Source organism: Tripterygium wilfordii, chromosome 1, assembly GCF_013401445.1.
Source record: "Tripterygium wilfordii isolate XIE 37 chromosome 1, ASM1340144v1, whole genome shotgun sequence".
In the NCBI taxonomy this organism is placed as follows: Eukaryota; Viridiplantae; Streptophyta; class Magnoliopsida; order Celastrales; family Celastraceae; genus Tripterygium; species Tripterygium wilfordii.
Window position 1 is genome coordinate 7,893,152 of NC_052232.1, and position 15,690 is coordinate 7,908,841.

The 15,690-nt window shown below is 36.4% G+C and overlaps 2 protein-coding genes across 3 annotated transcripts in view; both read right to left on the minus strand.

The window, feature by feature from the left end:
- LOC119998206 (E3 ubiquitin-protein ligase BIG BROTHER-like) overlaps window positions 1-6,926 on the minus strand; it is a 42,690-nt gene extending 35,764 nt beyond the window's left edge. Inside the window, exons 1-9 of one of the 2 annotated variants that reach the window (XM_038845478.1) lie at window positions 6,758-6,926; window positions 6,519-6,569; window positions 6,104-6,313; window positions 5,307-5,532; window positions 4,562-4,596; window positions 3,988-4,032; window positions 3,354-3,481; window positions 2,284-2,392; window positions 1,800-2,069 (exon numbers count right to left, since the gene is read on the minus strand). In XM_038845478.1, coding sequence (XP_038701406.1) covers window positions 2,016-2,069; window positions 2,284-2,392; window positions 3,354-3,481; window positions 3,988-4,032; window positions 4,562-4,596; window positions 5,307-5,532; window positions 6,104-6,244 — 738 coding nt within the window. In that variant the 5' untranslated portion in view covers window positions 6,245-6,313; window positions 6,519-6,569; window positions 6,758-6,926 and the 3' untranslated portion in view covers window positions 1,800-2,015. Of the gene's footprint in view, window positions 1-1,799; window positions 2,070-2,283; window positions 2,393-3,353; window positions 3,482-3,987; window positions 4,033-4,561; window positions 4,597-5,306; window positions 5,533-6,103; window positions 6,314-6,518; window positions 6,570-6,757 lie in introns of those variants that run through there. The other variant, XM_038845469.1, reaches the window with a different exon arrangement.
- Window positions 6,927-10,455: 3,529 nt separating this feature from the next.
- On the minus strand, window positions 10,456-14,860 carry LOC119998614 (ADP,ATP carrier protein 1, mitochondrial-like). The gene is made up of 5 exons (XM_038845955.1): window positions 14,680-14,860; window positions 13,146-13,262; window positions 11,991-12,505; window positions 11,530-11,901; window positions 10,456-11,016 (listed from the first exon to the last, which is right to left on the minus strand). The coding sequence occupies exons 2-5, from the start codon at window positions 13,231-13,233 to the stop codon at window positions 10,735-10,737; spliced, it is 1,257 nt and encodes a 418-aa protein (XP_038701883.1). The 5' UTR covers window positions 13,234-13,262; window positions 14,680-14,860; the 3' UTR covers window positions 10,456-10,734.
- Between the last annotated feature and the right edge of the window lie 830 nt (window positions 14,861-15,690).

Genomic DNA, 15,690 nt, shown 5'->3' on the forward strand with positions numbered 1-15,690 from the left:
TGTTTGGTATGCAAAATATTTGTGAGAATGGAATAGAAACGATTTTTTTTTTATCGAAACACCCTTATCTCTTCATAAATGCGAGTCCCCAACACAAATCCACTCATTGCTTGACACATCATATTTGGACAACAAAAATTTAGGATCCATATTATTTTTGTCTCCAAACTCCCATGGAATGGTGGTGAATGGTGATCTCCCACCAAGAAGTAGCTTGTATGTTCTTATAGAGCCTCTTCTCACTCGCTGGTCTCTAAACAAGTTGATTAGAGAATTGTATAGCCAAAAAGTGGCATGGCACACTTTTGCAGCTAACATGAAGTTCAGTCAGCGAATTTTTCGCCTGTAAACTATTTGTTCCTCTTAGAATCCTGTATCGGTTGGGTGTGGTTTATTAAACCAAGCCCACTACTTACTAAACAACAAGACTTTTTCCTATCTCAAATGAGTTGGGTTTTGACCCATAGTAGTAGGACTTTGATCCAGTGAGCTAGGCTTCGGTCCATAATAGCTAGGCTAGGGAATAACAAAGTCGTGTGGGCTCAAAAACGAACAATATTGTTGACATGTAGGCGAGTGTAGATTTCTAATAGTTTCGATAGAGACTCCGGCAATGTCAATCTTCACAGAGACGCAAATAGGGCAGAGAGATGAATATAGTGAATGAGAAAAAAAAAAAAGTGGAAGAGAGAGAAATTAAATTAATATAATATTATTTCAGTATTGAACAATATAAAGCTTCTTCTCTTGTATTATTGTAGCTGAACTTAAGTTTGGAGTATCAATTGCAATATATGATGAATGTTGTTTTTTTAACAAATACTAGAAATATAGAGTACCGTATCACTTTAGCGTGACTGTTGCAGATGCTCTCACTCACTCGAACAACAAACACCCAACCTTCTCCGATCTAGCCATCAGCCAAGTTCCCATGCATCTCACTTACATATTTACCTTGCCTGAGTTCACTCCCGATTACTAAGTTGACAGTCAAAACTTCTTTGGCAAACACCTCACCGATGACCAATTCTTTTACATCCTCAATCCTTCTTTGTTTCTCAAGACCTGTTGGTTGACTATTCAACGTTTGTAGATTCGGCATCTAGAGAGATCATGCTCTTCTAGTAACAATGAAGCATATCCATTATATATGAAGATGTAAACAATTGACATATAATCATTGGAAGTGTAGAGCAGGTAAATCGCATTATCAAGGAAGGAAGTACTTGATGTGTGTTGACACTTAATTCTTTTGAGTGTGTGAAATGAAGAGTTTCTATATATGCTTGCTCGTTGGGTTGATGATCCAAATTGTGGTTCTTTCAGGAAGCCTATTGCGAGGATTGCGGGTTACTTACGGTCATGGCTTGCTGAATACTGGAATGAAAATGCAGGTTAGCAGTTGTTGAGACTGAAAGTGCAACAACCACCAGAGTATTTGGGAATTGGAAGAAGGATAATGAAACCGGAATATTCATCCATTCCATTATCTTCCCAAGCTTTCCAAGGAAACCAATAAAACAGTGTGGCTCAACCAATAATAGTAATCTTATGTAAACAAAGTAATCAATGGATGCTTACAAGAGGCTCTCTCCTGGTTATATATCTTAAGGAATAGTAATATTTGAATTCGAGAGTTTACAAACATTGCAGTTTCAACAATGGTTCCATGCTACCTGAACGATAAACCTTGAGCGTACTTTCGAACACTTTCACGAATAATCTAACAATTCCATGAATTAGAGATGACGGGACTTGATAAACATAAATATTAGTGCGGCAAAGGGAAAACACAAATATACACAAAAGTTAAGCTATAGCAACAATATCCACAATGAAATTACTACCTATGGTGGTTAAGATATATTCTTTTTCTGCCAAACAAGATTTAAATGGAGAACCGTGAAAATGGCACAGCAAATGACTAGATGTAAAAACGAGAAGAAGAGAAAAATCAACTACCCAAAAAAAATAGGGGGAAAAACCTTATGGAGCAAAGTTTAGGTCATTTTGATCTATAAATGCCTTGATTCCTCGCCAAATACCTCAGCATTGCAAACGGGACATATCTGCAAAACAAGAGGAAAACCCCTAAACAACTGGTGCAAAACAGCCAACAAAAGATACATAGAACTGGCTTTTGTAAGACGCCTTTAGGAGATTCTTCTGTAGCATATTACTCTGCTTATAGATGCGGCTTGTATGCTAATCTAACAACTAACCTGTACCAAGTGGTAATTGTAAAATGCACAGGAAAAAGAAATGTTTGGGATACTTACTGACCTTGTTGATGCTTAGCCATTTGGTTATACATTTGGAATGATAAATGTGAATGCAAGGCAGTTTCATTTGCTTGTCCCCTCTCTTATACTTTGTCTGGCAAATCACACATCTGCTTTGCAAAGAGGGGAAAATTAGAATATAATCAACAGCTAAAATGCATTTGCATCTTGAAGAGGAGAATAAACCCAAGATAAAAGGGATCTTGCTAATAAGAATCTCTTAGAGACCTACATGTTTTGAAGAGATTCTGCATGATCAACGGTCAACATCACAAACTAAAAGTAAAGGGTATCTCCTAGAATTCCCAAGGGGAGGCAGAAAAGACCTCCATTAAATGCAGTCCAGTTTGTGCAGACAGTAAATCCAAGGATTGCAAAAGAAAAAAAGAAAGGGATCATTCTGGGACTTACTTTTCTTTGCTGGTTTTTCAGACAACCTAGAACAAAATTCATTGTTCATAGACAGAACTTGCACGCTCTGATAATAAACACAGATCAGTATATTTTTCCCAAAATCATCTTCCTACATTGTTTTGAATATTTGCATATGTACACATATATATATGTTTGTTTACCTTAATAAACTCACTTTCTCATTCTGTTCCAATCAAATCTTACCAACAGATTTTTTTTTTTACAAGAAAAAATTTACAATTAATTTTTCCTATCATGGAACCCAAGCACAACTTGAGATAACCAACTAGGACTAGCTTGGTATAATGGCAATCACATTTCGAAGTTGAGCTTGACCTGGGTACCATAATTGAACCAATATAGATATTGGTCAAACAGTCTGACATTCCATAATTTTCCGACTTTTAGGGTAACATCCATTAGTAAGAGACTTTCAGTCCTTCAGTCCATCTACACCAAGTCAGCTTACTTGTTATCTTTTGGCGTAAAAATATCATAATTTATTTTGATCCTGGCAAAACTTAATATCTTTCAGAAATGAAGTTTAGTTGCAATCAGGGATTTACATGTAGAGATAAGCAGAGATAGCTCATACAAAAGAGGTATACAAAATCTACAGCTGTAAATAACTAAACAACCAACAAGCTTAGTTTATACCTCTCTCCAGATCTTTTCCTAGAGAATATATTCTTGAGCTTGCATTTCGAGGTTGGAAGCAAATCAATAAGCTCCTGAGAAAGACCTCGACTTTGAGCTCCAACTGCCTCACCTAACTCAAGTAGTTCCTGAAGTGCAGATATATGGAATTCAGAACCTCCATTTACCGCTTCAATCATTATTATTTCTTTGCCTTTTGCAAACAAAACAGTTATGAAAAACACATTCATATAAAAAATATTTATCCAAATCAACACTGAATTTTGAAGGTGATAAGCATACAATGCATACAACTTGGTGTGTGAGTGACTGCAAAGTTTCTAAGTATATGGTCACAAATAACTTTTTGTAACAGCTATTTGCGAATTAGGTTAATACTGTCCTGAAAGTCACTGAAGGAAGAAAAAAAACACTTCCATATTAAACGGAAGTACAAAGAAATAGGGAAGATAATAAAACACGTTTTGGTTTTGGCTAGTAGATATAGTTCAAAAGATTTTCTTTCTAGAGATACTAAAGAGAGGACTCAATTACGCCCCAAATTAAAGATTGAACCCAAAACGTGCCAATGAAACAATTTTACACAAACAAAAAATGGTAAGGTGATAATTAGAACATGATACATGAAACAAACCTCATATGTCATGTCGTCTGGATCAAAATTATCTTGCAACACAACCTGCATTTATAAACAAAGAAAACTGAAGGTTAAATCAGTTTTATTATAAACATCCCCATCTAAATTTATTAGCTGTGATTCTCAACTAAAAATTCTTTTGCACTATAATAACTATAAACTTATCATACTCCAGCTTGAGATTTAAAACGGTAGCAATTTTTAGAAGTACATACTTTAATCAACATAAATAAAGCAGTTAATAGGAAAGCAATCACTTGAATCTATTCCATCTATGAAAGCCCAAAATATTTTAGCACACTGATACTGAAATCTTCTTTGAATTAGCTCACACATGAGATGTAAGGACTCAGTGACTACACTGATACTGAAATCTTCTTTGAATTAGCTCACACATGAGATGTAAGGACTCAGTGACTACACTGATACTGAAATCTTCTTTGAATTAGCTCACACATGAGATGTTAGGACTCAGTGAGTGTATGCAACTAAATAATATTTGCTAATGGAACCTAGGCATACATGGTTGAACATAAACCAATATTGACTACGAAAACAAAAGATGACATACCTGAGAAGTATTAGTACTCAGAGTATCGGCAATCCCTGCGAAAATAAAACCGATATTGTAAGAATCGAGGAATAATTAGAGAAGACAATTCCAGGACCTTAAAAAGTAGTTTAGTTTCTGCCAGTAAGATGGATAATTGCAATAAGTAGGCGAAAAGGTTCCGGCCAAATTGATCAAAGGCAATGTATCGTCCTTGCTTTTAACGGCTGAGGCATGTGTTTGTGCCTGTGACATGCTTATTATCACTTCATTTGTTCTCAAATTCCACATTTATGCATAAACCACCCTCACTGCAGTCTACTACTAACTAGTAAGGTTGATTATCATCAACTTGCTCCATGCAAGTTCTAATTCCCAAGAAAAAAGTTCAGCAATATAAAAAAACACTGTACATAAATGCTGAAGAAACCTCGAAAAAGAATTATTCCCTAGATAGCATACCAAATTACCAACTAATCGTGCTCCCACCATTCAATGAGCCACGTAAGATATCCCACCCTCCTCTTGTACCCAGACCATATACTACAGGAATAATGTCCATATTCCATTTAAAACCTAGCACATAGTACTTTCCTTCTGGCATGCCTACCTAAATAGGTCATTAGTCCAACTGCATGATAACCTTAATATTTTAATGTTCCATATAAAAAAAATCAAAATCAGGTATCAAGTTTCGCTAGAATGCATAATCAATCAACTCAAAAATGACAATGTACTAGATAACAAGAAAAAACAGGAAACGAACGTTCTTCCGGGATTGCATGCATGCTCATATCTGCATCTTCAGATTGCACGTCTGTAGTTGCTGGATCCTCTACATTCATCGTTGAAGGGTATCCCCAGGCCCGATTGCTGATATCCATTCTCATTAAATGATCATTAATATCATAATGACCATGGTAAGAAGTACCCCCAGGGCCAGAAGGTCCAAACTTGTATGCGTTCAAATTTGTTGACCAGTATCCATTTTCCTGGACAAACGCACAAAAGCGGACATTTTTACTGAGATGGAGAATGCAAGTTCTATCAAAAAACACCTCAGCATTGCACTTTCCTGGAACATTTCAAGTGGAAAAGAATAACAGGGCCGCTTACTAACAATAATTTGTCATATTCAGTCTGATTCACCACACACACAAAGTTTTCAAAAGTTCGTTAGACTATCGTATGCAACGAATAACTGCTTGCCAACTGATTCATAAATAGCGCAATAAAATAAATCAGCCCATAATTCATTTATAGATGACGTGGGAAGACTTAGACTACTTCAGCCCACAAATCTTGAGACCCTGCCAGAAGTGTAAGTAGGAATTAGAAGTTTCTTGACTCTAAAGACAAGGTAAACGAAGCATTTGAATGAAATGCATCTCCTGGACAACAGCATAATAAAGACAGCGTTTTTCCTTTCTTTTTTTTTTTCCTCCTATGTCAAATAACTGTTGATTCAGCAAAACCACATTTCTCATTCATCGACAGATGACCATTAAACAATTCAAAATTCCAAAATTTCATTCCCGGCGGCAAGTTAAAATCCAGAAATACCTGATCAATTATTGGCCCAATGGGAGAATAATTAGGTGGCAAATGTGTTAAACCTTCAAAGAAGTCCACAAAGCTTTCAGTTACAGTGTAAGGACAGCCAGTGTCTATGTAATGCATCTCCATCTGTCTGTTCCCATTCATCTTTAAACCAATGGTCTAACTCCAATTTGCATAAGAAAACAATATCCTGAATCCAACTTGCCAAAAAATCTGCAAATTATTCATAAGTTCATTAATCAAATGCCAGGAGTCAAAGTTGTAAGAGATGGGAAAGAAACTATCAATTATCAAGCAGAATTAGTGTTTCCCTGGAGATTGGTATCCAAAAGAACTATGATACAGTTAAAAATGACAATAATTTTTTTTAAAAAAATCCTCTAACAATATTGGTGTAACTGTAAAATTGCTTGCATACCTGAGGCTTTGTGCTCATTCAATCTCAGTTAAGTACTAGACTTCACCATTCCTGGAAAACAGTGAAAAGAGCCAAACAAATATTGAAATTTTGCCACTATAGGTATAAATCTGACATAAACAGATAATTTATACTCATTAACTACAAAATCATTGGCTAAATTCACACAATTAGGGCGCAAGCAGAGAAAGGAAGAGAGAACGTGAATGAAGACTAATAGAGCTCCAAAGTCGACTTACGGATCATGAAGATTGCACTCCTCTCTCTCCATATCTATGTCTCCTTGTTGCAGACTGTAGAGATTACAGAGAGCGTACAAGTGACAGTGAGAGAGGACTGGTCTCTCTCCCTCTCTCTCTCTTCTCTGTCTCTCTCTGCTTTGTGTCTCTCTGTGCTGGGTTTTAGGGGCACATTACAATCCAGGAGATATCCCAAGAGAGACACGTCATTTTATCATCTCGCGATATATGATCTAAAATGTCCACTTCCGAACGACGTCGTTCAAAACTGCTTCTTTTTTTTTTTTGTAACTTCCAATTTGTTTCGACACTGATATATGTTAGCTCATATGGTTTTTTAATCGAGAACAATATTATTGGAAATTTGATATACGCCTAAATTCAGATCGTCAGGTTTTTTCAATTGACGATAAGGTAATTTGGACTAAAGTTCAGTGCATGACCACAAGGATATTATACCCAATGAGAATCGAGACATCATTGGATATTTATATTAGCCTAAATTCGAGCCGTCAAGCTTTCCTACCTGACAATAATATAAGTTGGACCAAAATCCAAACGTGGTCACAAAGTTATTACTCCTAGTGAGACCTGACGAGAATATAAGTTGAGTTAAAATTCAATGCGTGATCACAAGATTATTATTTCTAGTGAGAATCGAACTCAAGACCTCCCCAATTCATACGGTTGGCACCCAAAAAATTCACCAACTAGGCTCATATAGTCATATGTATTTTCTTTAGAGCATATTATAATTTTGGTTTACAGCTACACTTAATTAGCTTCACAAATTGATGATACTAACAAAAACCGCGCAACAAAGGGGGAGATTAAACTAGTGAAAACTGAAAAGTGCGACGTTAAGGGGTTAATATCACTTTTGTATACTGAAAAATAATCAGTGTTTCAATTTATACACTGTTGTTTAAAATGTTTTAATTTGGTCACCCAATGATAAATTGTTTCAACTTGGTCTCTTTGATAGATTTTCTTACTTTGGGGTAATCAAACTACACATGTGACACATTGACTGTCCAAATATTGATTGTCATATGTGCAATTTGACTGCCCTAAAATAGAAAAATCTGCCACAAAAATAATTTTATCATTAGATGATCAAATTGAAATATTTTAAACAACAATAGGTAAATTAACCCGACGTTAAGGCGTAAAAGTAAGTGGTAAAATGCCGGTTCCACAGCCGGTGAAATCTTTAGCAGCCACATATATTGAGCATGGATAGATATGGGGGACTGTACAATACAATATCTGCTGTAAAAGTGTAAATATGCGCAATCTTCAAAGCTCCTATCCTTGCATATTGTCTTGCTCCCACCTCAAAAGAATAAAAACCCAAAAAAAAAAGGGTTTGGTCCCCCCTTTAAACATCAATAACACCAGCTTTAAAAGTGGAAACAAGATAAGGTTTACTTGATAACAAAAGATAGCCAAAGAAATTATCACCAATGTAAGGTTTAGAAGGCTGGCTAGTACATTCCATATTAAAATTTTCAACCCAATACACATCAACAATACTATTTATTTTGGGTTCTTTAGTTCCCTTGAATACATCGGATGCACACAGTTTTGCTTTTCCAGAAGGTCACACATCTCAATAGTACTCTTACAAAAACACATTTAACTGCAGAGTTATTACAAAATGTTTTTCTCTAAGAAAACGTGTTGTGAATGATTAGAAACTGGAATCATCTATATATACGTTAACATTCCAATCCGAATCACCACCCCCACTCCCACTCCCACTCCCACTCCCAATACTTCATCATAATAAACAATTTTAAAAAGAAAAACTTGCTTAGTTCCTTTCAATAAACAATGAATGGAAAGAGTGGAGTAGGGTTGTGTCATGATATCCATGCATGGGATGAGAGATCAAACAAGCCCTAGTTTGCAAGCAAGGAATTGATTTGATGCCATCTTACTTGTCAATCACTTTCATGCGCATTGAACAAAAAGAGAGTAATTGGGAGTTGGAAAAGCTAGTCAAAAATAACAAAAAGATGATTATATGGCATCTCATTTATACAAATTAGACTGTTTGGTAGCACTAGTTTTTTCCAAAGTGGATTCGAATCCAAGTCAACTTCAATGAAGCATGATTATGTTATACTATAAAGTAATAAATAATTAAGTTGTTATAATCACTTATAATGCATGTCATCATGTTGAAAGGAATGTGTCCTTTTTTTATAACCGATAATGATACCAAACAAATTTGTTCTTTGGACAGTAGACATGAGTCTAAATTCATATCGTCATGCTCGTGTGCATAGAAATTTCTCAAATAAAATCAGGGTAAATTGAGTCAAAGTTCAACACGTGACAACAAAGATATAGACCTTCCAAGTCTACACAGTTTGACATACTTGATTGTTGTCGTTGGTCTTCCTTCCCACAATCCATTACTCCATTTGTTGTATGAATCACGATTACCAGATTAAGTTACAAAGCATATCTATGACTACCAATTTTGGATATAAAAAACCTTCATATTTAGATTTCTTGTAATAAGACAGAAGACCCCAGTGAGTAGCGGCATTTTGTTTGTAATTGTTTTGCAACATAAATATATATATATATACATATTTATGTATAATTGTGTATATAGCATGGGTCCCACCACAGAATACTAGATAAAGCAATTTGTTTTGGTGATGATATGTATGTGGATCTGGTCTCTTTTGCTTTGGTAAGATGTCCTTCTCTTGCTCAAGAAGGAATTAGGCTACATGGTTCATTTAATTTTGTGATGATATGTACGTAGTCTGGTCTCTTTTGCTTTGTCTTCATCATGCATGCTATGGATAACCTTAGACCTGTTTTCCAAAGGTGGATAAATCACACCGCCTCATCTACACGATAAGAAAAGGCCCAAAAAAATCTCAAATTGATAGCTAAACAAGATAGTGGATCAATGGGGGAATAGCTGATTGAAGAGATAAATCTCTAAGAAAACAAATGAAAATCATATTGGTAAGAAATGCAGAAATCCTCTGTCCATCACTGCAAGGGAAGGAGTTTCTTCCACTGTAGTATCATAGTTTCTGCTTGATTCCTTTGCCATGGTCTTCCAGAACAAATGAAGAGTGTCATCACTAAACAAAACACTCCAGAAGAAGGGACCTTTGTGAAACCCAACAATGCCTACACCAACCCCTGTATATGATCTGTTTCTCGGAAGAGATGAGTTGAATTATCTTCAACAAGAGCGAGAGAGAAGGCTAGTGATGGCTCGAGATACTTGGATTGACAACCCACAATGTGGCCTGTTATGGTGCCGAAAGTGGGTAGCTCTACACCACAATGGGGAGAAGAAATTTCGGTGAAATCATCTTCTGGAGGTTTACAGTTTACAACAGGCTTCTGGTAGCTCTACTACCAGTTGCGGCTTTGAGCAACAATTTTAAACCCCGCTAATGTCAGTAGCGGCTTCGTTACAATAGAGTGTTATATGCCTAATAAAAATATATAGAAATGCTATTTCTTAAAAAAACTCAAAGCATTCAAACCATACCCCTCTAGAAAGTGAGAAGTAGAATTCCTGCCTTAAAAGAGTGGTAAACCTCCAAGTGATTGGCTTTTTCGTGAGCACAATAATTTCCACCAGTGGCGGATTCATGTAACACCCTGGAGACCACCTCTCCAAGACACATAAAATCGTAATAAAATAAAGCACATTGCGCAAAAAATTGATATTTCATAAGGTTTTTAACTAAAATCTCATCCAGGCAGGCACTGGCCGTGGACGCATTTCTCATAAAACATGTTTGTGAAATCAAAAAATCCATCCCATCCAAAATAAAAAATGGGTTCAGGGAGAAACTCTCCTTATAAAAACAATTTCGAGAAAATTTCCGCGAGTACAATCCTCAAAAGAAAATTGAGATTATCATCACCATCTAAATTCTAAAACAATCAAATGTCGGAGATGGATTGCAGAACTAAGCACCACCAGATCAGTACTTCTTTCCAAAGACTATCAGCTGAAGCTTGTCGTAACCAGCAAGCACGCCAGCAGCAGCAATAGCACGAAGGATGTTTGCTCCAGCACCCTTGAAGAGAGACTTAGCACCCTCATTCTTCAAGATCTGGGAGAACGCATCAAAAGAGCTATTATACTTGACAGCTTCACCAGAGGTCATCATCATTCTTCTGCGAACAGTGTCGATTGGGTAGGATGCAAGCCCAGCACCATTAGTGACGAGCCAACCAAGGGCAAAGCTAGCGAAGAAACTATCCTGAGATAACCAGAAGAAAACAACAACGTCCAAGGATGAAAACCAAAAGCAAATTTCTGCAACTACCAGACAATTTGTGCTCAAAAGAGAGACAAAAAAAACTTTTACGGGCTGCCAACTTCACATGCAAAAGATAGGAGCAACTTTCAGTACTCATAGTTTCAGAAACAACAAATGTCCACAAAACATTTAAACCGCTATTGAAAATAAGATAGGATGATCATATTGGGAAATAGAAACAACAAATAAAGCTCAAAGCTATTGACCAAAATCCACTCATTCAGAACATCACATAAAATAGTGAATTCTACGGTAACCAATCAATCAAGCATATAGCTAGCAAAGGAAATGCATGTACAAGCTTAAAAAAGATGATGTCAATAAAAATAAAATATGCATCAACTGATGCACTAAATAACTTTAGGGGAAGTGCTATAACTTGGTACAATCAAAACTTAAGCTTGCAACCCCATATCAATTCAGAACATAATTCTTTAAGAACATTTCACTAACCTGCAAATCTCCAGTCAAGAGCACTGGCTTCAGAGAATCATACATACCAAAGTAGAGTCCTCGGTATACGATAATTCCAACACATGAAATGTTAAACCCACGGTAAAGACCAGCAAGACCATCAGATTTCAATGTCTTCCTGTAGACATCAACCAGCCCATTAAACTGCCTCTCTCCTCCTTTCTTTGCAGCCTTAGCATCATTGGTCAAACGAGTACGGGCATAGTCAAGGGAATAAACAAAAAGAAGGGAAGAAGCACCAGCAGCCCCTCCTGATCCCAAGTTTCCAGCAAACCATTTCCAGTAACCATCTCTGTCTTTCTTGAAGTTGAAGAGGCTCTTAAAGTAATCCTTGAATGCAAAATTCAAGGCCTGCAACAATTTGATATTGCAATAAGAAAATTGTGAACTAAAGAAATTAAGAAATAAAGATTGAATGCAAAGATAATAATTAGCCAAACCTGTGTGGGGAAGTAACGGATGACATTAACCGCGTTCCCCCTCCACAATGACATGAAACCTTCCTCCTGAATTGTTCGCTTAAAACACTCACCAATGCCCTTGTAAGGCTCAGAGAGTCTGCCAGTTTTAATCATCTCATCCTGGTTCTGAATCAAAAGCTTGACGCGCTCAATAGGGGCAGCAGCTGTCTTGGATACTGCAGCAGATACTCCTCCCATAAGAAAGTCGATAGCAAATCCAGCAAATCCTTTCTCCTTGGGGGCTTGGACAAAAATTGAAGCAGTTGATTGAACCATGGACAAATCACTGGTGGCCCCGCAGGCGCGCACCATGGGGTATTGGAACGCAGCATTGGAATAATTGCCATATGTGCGGCGCTGGTATAAGGCAGCAGGCCTTGAATATGCCCCATCAAAACCTTGATAGTCTTGTGAAATGCTAGAATGGAGTAGCGAGCCAGCTACCTTTTGCATGACAGTAGGGTGTTGAACCTGATCAACCATCTTGACTTCCCCTGCACATATGTTAAAACATTATTTATGCATTGATTGCAAAAACATACAGAAGTGAGATACAAAATATTAGTGACACATTAGAACATATAAATGACAAATTTAAGCAAAAACCTAAACGTTAAACAGGGCAACATAATCTGAAAATCCAATTGGTTATGAGTTGAGATAAGATGGAATGAGATATGGATTCCAGGACTAATGGAACATCAATGGTAGTTCGATCCTGCTAGGAAACAAAGAAGGATACAATTATATGAGCTGTTCACTCCAATTTCATCAGCAACATAAATTCATACAATTGTAGAAAACTTGGAGCATCTTTAAAACCTTGACAAATACAGAAAGTTTAATGCGTTGGGTTATAGGAACAATAGGAAATATACTACATCAGCGTAACGTTAAACCAATATGGTCAGACAATAAGATTACATTAGCAATGGTGACTTAGCAAACATTGAATACACCAGTAGACATTATCAGGAACCACCATTTCATAGAAGCATTGTACCCATAAACGTATAAGGAGATGAACACAACCCAAAAGTACAGAACAGAATCAAATAATCAATGCCTGGTATCATACAACAATGCGCTTAGTAAATCTGTAAGCATGTATGGAAAAGTGATAAAGCAGCTGACTTGAGAACAAAGTAAACCAGCATCGATGATATCGTAGGCAATGTATTGGCTCTTTTCCCCAGCTAAGAGTTACCATCTTGTTTTTCATTCAGATATATAGACAAGCCTCAAGAAAGTCTGAAAAAAGATAAACAGTAAGACCGAATGTTTAAATTTTAGAAGAAAAACATTTGAGGCACATCATCATCATCAAAGCCTTTATCCCAAAAAGTGAAGCATTTGGGTGGCAAGTTCCAAGAACATAATATCAATAGGAATGACCATAACAGTCTAACTGAAGGAAACATTATTTTAATAAAAGTGGATCAAAATAACACCACGGAACTTACCCCATACAAAGATTAAGAAGACCGCTTGAGACACTAAAAAGGAACATGTGGCCATGGATACATATTTAAATAAAAGGTAAACAACTCTCATGAACAAAGCTCCCGCAGTGAGCAAGGTCAGGGACAAACAAGATGTACAGAGAACTTACCCCCACATAATATGCAGAGGAATTGTTTTAAAGAATTGAATTGTGACTTTTAGGTTGCATCCCTACTACCAATAGGCCACATGTTCGCCTGTTGTAGATCTCGACTGTGAGGAGCCATAAATATAACCATTTCAGCAACTATGCATACTTAAATAAAAGACAGTTCAAAAAAAATAATACGCAATCAATACTATTTTAAACAAGGGAGTCTATTCATATAATCTCCAAAAGAAACCACTAACAAACTTTTGTTGCATTACAAAATTGTTATTCAAAATGAGGGATGTAAAGTTAGCAGTCAAAACTCAAAAGGGCATTTTCCAGGTCAATATAGCCAAAAAGTATCCTATTAAAATTCTTTCAAGAATATAGTCCAGCCACTAGAATCCCTCAGTAAAAACCATAATAGATCAAAGTTCCAAAAGAAGACAAATTTACAAATACAACTCTCCTAACGCTATCTGGATTTATAAATACAACTCTCCTAACGCTATCTAGATTTATAAAACCTCTGGAAATAAAAGGAGGCATAGATATGCAAATTTGACGAATCTAACAACAAATAATCAATTAAATAACATCAGAAATCCGGGAAAAGGCACATCACGTTTTCTCTCCATCAAAACAACCATCCCACGGGTTGAATTCTGAAAGCTTCTTGAAAACGAGAGATCTGGTTGATCCGTCAGTAACATTATGAAAACAGTGTATTATTAGTACGCCAAGGCAGTAAGAACTCATTTCCAATCAAATCAACATCGAATGATAATAGATCTCGCTCGATCTCCTCCACAGCAGGCCAATTACATCAGACAACAAATTCTAAAATCAAACAAACAATACATCTACCACATCAAAGAATCTCGAGACAGAATAGATTTAACAGCAAAATCTCAGATCCGTCGACAAATAAAAAAAAATCAAATAGCACAAACAAAAGGACACGTATGTATAGATCGGTAGATTTTATGGATCCTCAAAGAAGGTAGAAAAGTATAAATCAGACAATCTAAATACACGAAGATATATATAATTTCAATACGGTTCGTTGTATACCTTGATTTGCTGCTGTGACTCTGATTGGATGGCTTGCTTGCGTCTCCGCCTCTCGCTCCTGCGTTGTAAGACGAACAGCGAATGGTGGAGCGGGAGAGAGATTTGTGGAGTTGGCTGCGAGTCCTTGAAATGTGCGACGCTTTGCGTTTTATTCTTGGCTCCTTGTGGTATGCGGGGGAGGCGAGACCTGATTGGCTACATCGGCAGGCTTGCATTGGTATCCTGCAGCTGCATTGTTACAACCACGTAAATACATATAATGACCCCGTTTGGAGGAGCATTTTTTGTAGTATTTATACTATTTGTTAGTATAAATGCTACTACCTTACCAAACGAGTTTTTTGGCACGTAATTCGAGACATTTTTACTCAGCATTTTATGTTACTTTTGACATGTTACTTGTATGAAGCATTTTAGTAACATTTCACCGTCAAAAGTCAATATTATCCCCATTAATTTTTTTATTCCATTTATACCCTCACTTCATGTGTTATTATAAATTAATTAAAAAGTAAATAAATTTATTGATATTATAAAATATTTATCATTTAATATATGCTACTCAGCAAAAATGTTACCAGCAAAAGTTCAACCAAACATCACACAACATTCGAGCAGCATTTCTGCTACTAAAATTCTCCAACATTTCTGCTACCATCATTTCCACTAGTATATCTGCTATTTTCAAAATGCCTTACCAAACTAAGTCAATGTCTTTATAACTGTTCAATTCGTTGACTAAGTCCAATTATAGGGAGGAGTCAACGGGGATTGGTGGGCTGCAACGGCAGCGTTTGAATTCACTTTTTTATGGAAGGATGTCATTGTGCTTCTTGGAAGGTTCCCGATTTCCCATTTGATTTGGCTTTCCATAAAGGCGGGGGATGCATATGTATTCTAACCATATTGAAATGTATTATTTTATTGATATAACCATTTAGACGACATATCTACTATCACTATTATCCAATGTATCCATCACCATCATATCTATTGACATATACCTTATTG

Coding starts and splice junctions, on each gene's coding strand:
- LOC119998614 (XM_038845955.1), bottom strand. CDS start 13,233: ATGAAAAACAAGATGGTAACTCTTAGCTGGGGAAAAGAGCCAATACAT. Junction 12,506..13,145: donor CTGGTTTACTTTGTTCTCAA/GTCAGCTGCTTT, acceptor ACATATGTGCAG/GGGAAGTCAAGATGGTTGAT. Junction 11,902..11,990: donor TCCGTTACTTCCCCACACAG/GTTTGGCTAATT, acceptor AAATTGTTGCAG/GCCTTGAATTTTGCATTCAA.